This window comes from Ursus maritimus, unplaced genomic scaffold (genome assembly GCF_017311325.1).
Source record: "Ursus maritimus isolate PB19 unplaced genomic scaffold, ASM1731132v1 scaffold_4, whole genome shotgun sequence".
Lineage (NCBI taxonomy): Eukaryota > Metazoa > Chordata > Mammalia > Carnivora > Ursidae > Ursus > Ursus maritimus.
In genome coordinates, this window is record NW_024426552.1 from 8,062,764 (window position 1) to 8,072,520 (window position 9,757).

General features: G+C 52.9%; 1 protein-coding gene across 2 annotated transcripts in view; it reads left to right on the top strand.

Annotated features, from left to right (window-relative positions):
• VPS26C (VPS26 endosomal protein sorting factor C) overlaps positions 1 to 9,316 on the top strand; it is a 41,292-nt gene extending 31,976 nt beyond the window's left edge. For both annotated transcript variants that reach the window (XM_008701897.2, XM_008701898.2), the window contains exons 5-8: positions 1,878 to 1,952; positions 5,958 to 6,108; positions 6,327 to 6,479; positions 8,093 to 9,316. In XM_008701897.2, coding sequence (XP_008700119.2) covers positions 1,878 to 1,952; positions 5,958 to 6,108; positions 6,327 to 6,479; positions 8,093 to 8,175 — 462 coding nt within the window. In that variant the 3' untranslated portion in view covers positions 8,176 to 9,316. The remainder of the gene's footprint in view (positions 1 to 1,877; positions 1,953 to 5,957; positions 6,109 to 6,326; positions 6,480 to 8,092) is intronic.
• The last annotated feature ends 441 nt before the right edge of the window (positions 9,317 to 9,757 follow it).

Genomic DNA, 9,757 nt, shown 5'->3' on the forward strand with positions numbered 1-9,757 from the left:
CTTGGGCTGTGAGCGCACACCTCTGGTTCGGGGCTGGGCCTGCCCCCTCTTTCTCAGGGCCGACAGCAGCCTAGTTCCCTCCTTGAAGAGCCACCTAGACTCAGATTGTGGTCTATCTGCCTTTGATTTAATTCTGAGCAGTCTGGGGACAGAAGAGAGCCAAACTGGGGTTCCTGGAGGCTCCCAGGGGAACGGGGCCTGGATGTGTGTCTCGATCCCGTGGGGCCGCAGGCGGTGTCAGACTCCAGAGCTACTCGCTTTCCTTGGCTCGTGTACCCAGCGCGGCCTACAGCTTTGTTGGCATTGTGTGGGACTCAGCGTCCTGGGGACCCCACGCGGATCCCACGGTCTTTGCCACGGGCCTTAGTAAGTGGGGGCTTCTCCAGAGCCCCATGGTGAGGCAGGTTGGTGTTCCTGGAACATCTGCAGTTGCGTTTCTTTTACACTGAAATGTCCACAGGTATATTTCAGTAAGATCGGCAAAATCACCGATGTCCTTTACCTGCACCATTTTTGTGACTTTCTGGGGCTTCCAACATTTATAGTTTTCCTCTTATTAGTAACAGTTACTGTGTTTAATTGTTTCTTTTAGTGATAAACATATCAAATATTAAAAATAGTTATCTTTTTTGGAAGTGATGTGATTTAGATATTTTCCTTTTTTCTATGAAGGGTCTTGGAACTGAAGCAAAAAAAAAAATTTTTTTTTCATGTGGATTATTCCCTAGAAGAGACCTGTACCTTTTTATGTCTTCAGCAAAGAGCCTCCAACTTTGTGAAGGAGAATGAGCCCAAGTTCAGCTCCCTGCCCAGAGCTGGGCCCCAGGCCAGGACCCCTCTTGGCCCCCAACCCAGGACCCACAGCGCTCTCATGACTGCAGAGCCCACCCCCCACCCCCCCACCCCCAGGCCGGCTCAGGGTGAGCAGCAGGGGCAGAGGTCTCGGGGCCTCCTCTCTGCTCCCAGCAGCTTACCAACACACAGCCTCCAAGAAGCCTGTTCCTCATGGTGAATGATTTCACGAGAAGGCCAAACCATGTGTGATCTCTAGTGGACAAGTTAAATATTCCTTTAAATGCTGTGAGGAGGACAATTTTCATGAACCTGTTAAGGAGAAGAATATCGTAGAATACGCTTTTGGTAAATGAGTAAACGTGGCAGATTGGCCAGTGCCCTTCCTCACTGTGGCCCCCGGCCTGTGGGTCCCGGCGCCTGAGTGCGACACGCCAGGCAGGCCCTGATGACGCTTGGCCGTCTGGGTGGGTTCTGCGGTTTCACGATGTGGAAGCGACCATCGCTAGTAATTATGGTAACATGTAGCTTAGAGGAACGAGCCTTCTAGATGGGCAGCCGGACAGCCAAGTGGCTAACAGCACAGTCAGAGCCGGACCACCTGGGTTTGAATCTCAGCTTTGCCGCTGGGGAAAGCCACGTGAGCTCACCGTGCCTCCCTGTCCGTGTCTGTGAGCTGGGACCAGCGACAAGAACAGCACCCCACAGGGTCATCGTGTTGGTTCGGTGTCAGCTCTTGGTCTAACAGAGGGGTTTAAAATAAATACCTGCCAAGAAGGCTCCTCTCGGTTCCTAGGTCTAATTCTTAATTTCTGGACCTGAAAGGGCCCTGAGAGATTAAGAAAGCGGTCCCCTCATTTTACAGATGAGGAAACTGAGTCACGGGGGGTGAAGAAATTTCACAAAGAACACACATAGATTTTTGGCAGAACTGTGTTTTTAGACCCCACACGACCTGCCGCTGGGAACCAAGTCCTTCCTGGTCCATTATGCTGCCCTGCATTTCTCTAAAAGGGGGAAGGGGAGTTTGGCCTGTGGAACTCTTGGCTCCAAGCAGTTGATTTGGGTTTTGCCTTCTGTTTTAGCCTCAGAAGGGGAAGTTGACCCCGAGTCCCGTGGACTTCACCATTACACCTGAGACCCTGCAGAACGTCAAAGAGGTACGGCGCTCCTCACCCCTGCGTGCGGGGTATTTTCTTAGCCACTACATCCCGCGGACCCACTGCTGCCCAGTTCTTTATTTGGGCATCAAGTCGTCAGCAAGAGGAAATTTCGGACTATTATCTATACCCAAAATAGTCTGGATTTTCAATGTTGATTTCTTTTTAAATTCAGTAAGTACCGAGAAGAAGAATGCTTCTGAAAAGCTTCTCAGGGCAGCTGTCTGCTTACTGTGCTTTCTGTCCCTTCTCCCCCATCTACCACATGGGGCTCAGAGCCCCTCTTTCCTGAGCCCCCAACGGCCTGGGAGCCGCACACCTTTACTTCGTAGTCGGCGGCCTGCTCTCTTGTCATCGAGGCCGTGGCGTTTCCCCCCCTGCTGTAAACCTGCTTTCTGCTCTCCTGGACCCCGTTGATCAGCAAGTGGGGGAGGCCTCCCATTCCCTGGGGAGACACGGCTGAGGCAGGTGTGCGTCCTGGAGGGCCTCTCCGAAAGTCCACTTACTGGAGGGGACGGGTCCCCTGCGGGTCCGTCAGCTTGTTCTCTCACAGGGATTGAATGTGACTGGAAGCACGCAGGGAGCACAGGTGGTCCAGGGGCTGCGGCCCTGCAGCCGGGACCTCGCTGCCCTGCTTCCTCGCCGGCCTCGGCTGTTAGCACCCCAGTTAGCACTCAAGCTCTTAAGAGGGTTTGTGTCTCTTCGTTCCCAAGAATCTCAATAGCACAAAACTCAGTGACAGAACTGAAGTGAGGAAGAGGAGGGGAGCAGACCAAGTGTGTCTTGTAAAGAGCTCCTGGCTGGACCTTGTATAGTTTGTTTTGTTCCTTATATCTTGTCTCTGCTTTACTTTATTTTCTTTTTTTTTGTTCCTGTCCTTTGATTAAGGCCGTGAGGGTTTTTTTTCTGTTATCATACTGTTGTTTGCTCCTTTTTTCTCTCACGTCCTTTTTCTGTTTTCCTAATAGTCACCCCCAGATGTTGAAACAAACAGAGACACTCATGAGTTTAAGTAACAACACTGAGAACAAGAACCTTCTGCCAGAAGGTAACATTTTTGCATTTTCCTCCCACCACAGCCCTCTCGTTTGTTGAAATGGTCTGAAATCTAAGTTCCCTTTCATCTGTTTTCTTTTTCCCAGCATTAATCCTCTGTTGGCTTAGAAACCACTTCTAATAGTTGCCCCAAGTACCAGTCATGACTTAGCCATCCCTGAATTACTGAAGTTTCCCCATAGTCATTGCTCACCTCTGCTTTCCTCTCACCTTCTTTTCTTTCTAAAGTTTATTTTTTGTGCTGCTGGAGTACCTCCTAGAGTCATTCTTTCAGAACTGGTGAGGAGTGAACTTACATCCTTGAGTATCTAACAGACCCCTGACTTTGCTCTCACGCTGAACCCTGGTTTGTCTAGGTAGATGGAAACTTCTGGGCTTCAAATTCATTTGCCCTTAGAACTTGGGAGAATAGCTCCCTGGGCTTCTGGTGCTCGTGGTACTGACGATCTGATCCCCAAATTTGTGTGAGCTCATTTGTTTCTCCTCCCTCTCCCTTCCTCCCAGGCCAGAAAATCCCAGCATCTCCCCATCCTTAGCGTTCTGGAATTTCAAAGCCCTTGCTGGATTTTGGTGTTGAATCAGTCAGTGGGCCTGCCATCTTTCCTTCAGCTCTGTGAACTTCTCTCAGTGTTTCTTAGATGCGTCTCAGGAGAACCTTGGCCCGGTCTTTCAGCTCACTCGTTTGCTCTTTGGTTGGTATGTCGCCCAGCTGTCGACATGTTTCCTTCAGCAACAGCGTGATTCGTCTCCAAGCACAATTTCTTTTCAAGATAGCCCCTTCTTTTACTGCAGATGCACGGCCCTTCATCTCTGTTTCCTTGGGCTGGTTATACTGTTTGCTGGTTATTCTGTTTGCCTCTTTCTTGCTTTTGTTTTCTTCAGCTGTTTATTGATCCCCGGTTGTCAGCTTATATTTGCAGATGAGAATCAACTATGTATGGCCTTGTCGACTAGACTGTCTATCCCGAGCCCAGACGATAGTCTGTCCTTCTGGTTTTATTTTATTTTATTTTATTTTATTTTATTTTTAAAGATTTTATTTATGTATTCAACAGAGATAGAGACAGCCAGCGAGAGAGGGAACACAAGCAGGGGGAGTGGGAGAGGAAGAAGCAGGCTCATAGCAGAGGAGCCTGATGTGGGGCTCGATCCCGTAACGCCGGGATCACGCCCTGAGCCGAAGGCAGACGCCCAACCACTGTGCCACCCAGGCGCCCCTGTCCTTCTGGTTTTAAACGCCCACTCTGACAGAGGAGCTTTGCTGCTGGGGAAGAGGCGCTCGACCCTGTGGGCTTTCTTTTAGGGTGTGCGGTAGCTTGTCTTCTGGGGTGAGGGCCTCGTTGTGCTGTATTGTGGCTGTAAATGACTGCGGACACTTGCCCTGCCTCGCCCAGCCTGCTTTGGGACTGTCCTGGGGAGAAGTCCCCCTTGGGGGATGCTGTGGTGCCAGCCTGGGCATGTGCTGCCCCGAGAGGCCACTCACGGCCCCCTGACTGCCCCTTCCCTGGGTGGGCACCGCCTCTAATCTCAGGGCTGCCCCGGGCCCTGCTGGGGACGCTTGTGTGCAGAGCTCTCTGCCGACCTCAGGACGTGGTCCCCTGAGCTCTTGGGAGCCTCCCTGTGCACTTCCACACACACAAACACTTCAGTGGGGTTGTCTCCCCATGGCGTCCTGCATCGCCTTTCTCTCTGTAGTTTATTTTTATTTGTATGTGTTAACATGACGCCCCTGGGAGGAGAGGGTAAAATGAAGGTTCAGTCAGGATCTTAGGCCGGATGTTGAGAGCTTTTCTTTTTCATCAGTTGCCTAAAAGAATTTTAATGTAGAGTGCTCCTGCTTTTTATTTTTCCAAACAAATAGCTTCTTTACTTTGAGTTGTTAGAACTTTGTTTTGAATCAAGAGTTTTCTTGAGCTCTCTGCCTCTGGGGCCACGTGATACAGAGCTCCCTGTGTCCAGTTCCAGCGTTGCACCCACGACAGGTGAACACCAGCCACGGTGACCACTGGCCCTCGAGGTGCAGCTGGTTGGAGCCGTGTTGAGCCGTGGGTGTAAGGTGCTGACTGCATTTCAAAAAGGAAGAGAATATAAACGTAATTTTTTAATATTGATTACACGTGGAAGTGATATTTAGGATATATTGGCCGATTCTAGCTGCTTCCTTTTACTTTTTAAAATATAGCTAATAAATAAGTAAATAAATAAATAATAAATAAAATACAGCTACTAGAAAATTTTAAATTACATCTGAGGCTCATATTTGCAGCTGCATTTTGCTTCTGTGAGACCGTGGTGTTCTAAACTCGACTCAGCTTGTTAGCACCTGGGACTAGTGGGGTGACATCTGCTAGGACAATTGCCTCTGACTCTTCAGATCCACTTCCCACAGGAACATCATCGTCCATGGCCAGGTTCCTAGGTCTACAGAGAAAAGGTCTAGAAGGTCTTAGTCAAGCATTGACGAAAATTGTTCTTTAAATGTCCTTGAAATAAAAGAAGTGCCTTGACTTTTCAAAATTGCATAATTGGTAGCATTTTTTGATTGATTCTAAAAATAGAACCTTTTGGGGGGGTGTATGTGACCGATTCCCTGTAAACACTCCTGGCAGCTTCCTCAGGTGTTTTTATGTCGTATCGCTTGGGAAGAAGGAGCGTTGCAGGTCTGATCGAGGCGATCAGGACGGTCTGAGGGAGCCGGCCGTCCCGTCCAGGCAGCGTCAGCACTGGGTATCCGCAGGAAGTTGTTGAATAGTTCGGTCTGTTCGTTTACTTGACGGGAGAGATAAGTACTGTTGTACCTCTTTCCCATTTTGTAAAACAGGGTCCCAGCGGGTTTTATAACAATTGCCCAACTTTGTTTTCAGTTTTTGTTTGTACCAGCTGACTGACTCTGGAGTGATTTCCCTCAGCACCTTCCATTCCTGATGTCTTGTTTTTGTGTTGTTCTAGAGAGCCTTGCTCCCCAAATTTCTCATCCGAGGGCATCTCAACTCCACCAACTGCGTCATCACACAGCCGCTGACGGGGGAGCTGGTGGTGGAGAGCTCGGAGGCCGCCATCAAGAGCATAGAGCTGCAGCTGGTCCGCGTGGAGACCTGTGGTAAGGGCCCTCTGCGGCCGGCCGACGCACCGCGGGGGGAGGCAGAAGTAAGAGCACGGCCCTCGAGTCCACGAAGCGTCTGCCTGAGAAAGGGAGACGTGGAGGGGAGGGAGCTCTCGATCCTGTAGAACAAATGGCAGAAGCGGCCACCGAGGGCCCGTTGATCAGTGTGGACATTCCCTGTTCTCTGAGCACACGGTGCCGTCCGCCTTGTGTAGGGTGTGCGGAAGGCTATGCCCGAGACGCCACGGAGATTCAGAATATTCAGATCGCTGATGGAGACGTGTGTCGGAGCCTGTCCGTCCCCATCTACATGGTGTTCCCGCGGCTGTTCACCTGCCCTACGCTGGAGACCACCAACTTCAAAGTGGGTAAGCGCGCCAGCCCCCTGCGCCTGTGGGCCTGCCGGCTTCTCCCGTGAAGGCCGGGCCGCAGAGGGGCCCCCGGGCCAGACACACGGGTCTGTGTGGGGCCGGCTCCACGCAGAGCACTCGGTCCTGCGGTCACCCCACAGAAGCTCCCCGAGAAGCCACCCTGCCCGTCACGCAGTGTCCTCAAGGCGGAGTTTTACTTCACAGTACTTGGATTCCAAGTTAGGAGGAGCTTATCTGTTGATTTCTCCCTTGGTTTTTCTACAAAAACTTGAAGAGGTCTAATAATTTTTCTTCTTCTGTGCTCTACTTGAAGCACCTAAATTTTTGCCTGCTGTTTCTATCAGATTTAGAAAGTGTCCTCGTGACATTTCATGCAGTGCCTGGGATTGTTCCATAGACATCACGCTCTCAGCCCCTCAGCCGGGATGTCAGTAATGCTCCTTGGGCCTGATCCTGGGTTTTGTCTGGCTTGGGGCTTGCCACATGACAGATACTGTTAGTTGGGAGTGCCCACAGCAGAGGGAGGGCGCCATCGGTGGGCCCTGGGGCTCCTGTCCACGCGGCCAGCCGCGGTCAGGCTCTGAGTCTCAGGGTGGGAGGTGGGAGCGAGCCCCACGTCCTGAGTTATAAGCAGAATCGCATGTGCCCCCTTCACCTGTGCTGGTGCTGACCTCATGTGACTTAAGTGTGCGTCAGGCCGAGGCCGTCCTCCAGCCGGAACCCATCCAGAGTCTAGGGTTCCGCGGGCGGAATGGCTGCTCTGCCATCAGGAAAGCCAGCACCAGCTCCCTAGCGTGGCCCTTGCGTGCCTGCTGGGCACCCAGCCACACTGCTCCCTCCAGGGAAGAACAGCGAGGTGGGTGTGGGAGTGGTGGCAGAGAATGGGGACCAGAATCCCAGAGGGCCGATCTAGTGCCGTGACGACTGTCAAAGTGAGCAAAGAAGTGGGCTGGTGCTGCTGGGGCACACCTCTGTCATGGCCAAGCCAGCCACACATGGTGACTTTGTCCTCAGGACTCCGGCCACCGGGGCCCCTTCCACAGGGCTGAGCTGCTTCGGTGCTAGGCCTTCTCCCGAAACTCCCTGCTCACCCCTCCCTCTTGTCAACAAGAGAAGGTTGTGTAAACAGGTGTCTCGGGTAAATGAACCACTGCCCAAACAACAGCAGTAAACTGCACGGTTTCTGGACGTTGTTTCTCATTTGGGGCGGGAGACATGTACCCAGGCAGCTGGGCTCTTCCATTAAGAACTGTCAAAAGTATAAAAATAAAGCAAAAGAGTATGAAGGAACAGAAGGGATCTTAGAAGATTCTCTCTCGTAAAGACAGAGGACAAGGGAGGTGTGGTTGGGAAGCCGACCCCTTCCTGTTCCAAGGTGAGGAGACACGTTCCCTTAGAGAAAGTTCGCCAGAGGCGGGCAGAGGCCAGTGCCGCTTCTCCCCGCGGCCGCTTCCCCCGGAGGCCCAGGGTGCTGTACGTGGGTCAAGGATACGGAACCCCCACGGCACGGGGCGACCATCCCCTTTGGGAGCCTGCTCCCGCTGGGGCGCCGTCGGCGTGGGGTGTCCGCCGCAGGGCAGGGAGCGTGACGCGCGTCTTTCTGTCCGCAGAATTTGAGGTGAACGTCGTTGTGCTGCTGCACGCGGATCACCTCATCACCGAGAACTTCCCGCTGAAGCTGTGCAGGGTGTAGCCGGGGGGCCGGCAGCATCGGCTTATTTTCGAGATGCTTCTGTATCAGAAATGAATCTGAGCCCTCCGATCACAGTCACTGCTGTTCCCTGTTTCCTCGAGGCCTCTGCTTCCAGTGGGCACCTCTCATCAGACCTGTTCTCTCAAACTCATCGGGACTTTGTAACTGTTGTTGGCAAGATCCCTTCGCAGAAAGCAGAATTTTCCTCCGGCTCCTGACTTAACTGCCCTTTTCAGGAGCAGTGACACTGTAAGAGCACGTGGCTGGGCTGGGCGGTGAGGTCCTGGGGACCCAGGAAACCCTCCCACCTGGCCAGTGGGTGTAGCTGCGACTCCTGGCAGAAAGTGGCTTGGCGGGACGTGGCGAGCCATCTGTTGCTTACGGTGTGTGTAGACCCCGTCCAAGGAGGCTGCGCAGCGGCGTCCGCCGGAACCGTGTAGCATTTCCCCGCTCTGTTTGTCGCTCTTTGATCGGTTTTCATGATGACTTAAGAATGTTGAGGGAGCTGGGGCAGGGCGTCCCTGGCTGTCACAGGAGGAAACCGCGACTGTCCGCACCTCTAGTCGTTGGGTGGGTTCTGAATGGCAGGAGACGTGCCCAGGGCAGGAGGTGAAGACTTCTGTGCCCCGGGAGGGGCTGGGAAGATGCCCTGGACTTGGCGAACTCGGCCTGCCCCCGAGGTGAAGCCGTCGTGGCGCACAGCGTGTGGAAGCCTGGTGCAGCACATCGCTTCCGTCTGATCCTGTTGGTCCACAATCACTGAGGCCTCCGAAATAAGCTGTGTGCTCGGCAGGCCCCCGGCCTCCCTCACTGCGCCTGCGCCTGGGCTGTGTGCTCGGCAGGCTCCCGGCCTTCCTGACTGCGCCTGCGCCTGGGCTGTGTGCTCCGCACGCACTCAGCCCCCCTGACAGCGCGTGCGCCTGGGCGGGCCTGAGCCAGGCCGCCGGGCTGATGATCCCTCGCCCCGGCCGTGCTGCCATCGTCCTGGGACCGCGTCCGGTGACGTGTGACGCCGAAGGCGAACAGACCTGACTCAGGCACTGCTTTATTCTAGGGCTTCACCAGTGAAACCGATACAACTTACTCACTGAGTCATTTCTAATTTGGTTCCCAGAGAATACATTTCTGGTTTATAAATCTCCTTTTATGCTCACGTGACATTAATAATTATCTGTCTTTGATGATGTGTTCGGAGTATCAGGAAACAAAGAGGCCATACTTTCTGGGACATTTCAAAGGTAGAAATCATTTTTAATGGAAAAAAAGCTAAATGAGAATTTTGAGCAAAGGTTTGGGATGTATACTGCTCTGTCATTTCTTTAGTAAACTGCTTTTGTGGATATAAATAGGACGAGTGCTCTGCTTAGGGAACGACTGTTAACTGAAGACCAGCCAGCACCCTGGCTGCTTTCATTTTCATTTCATTCGATCCTGAGTGGCCCAGACAAGGGCCTCAGGCTGGCCATTTCCTTCCCCTTCTTGGCCAACACCTCCCATCGGTTGTTATGAACACAGATGTTTGGCTTTCTCGGACCGCCACCAGCCTGCGGCTGCCCTTGCTGGCTGGGGGGGGGGGGGGGGG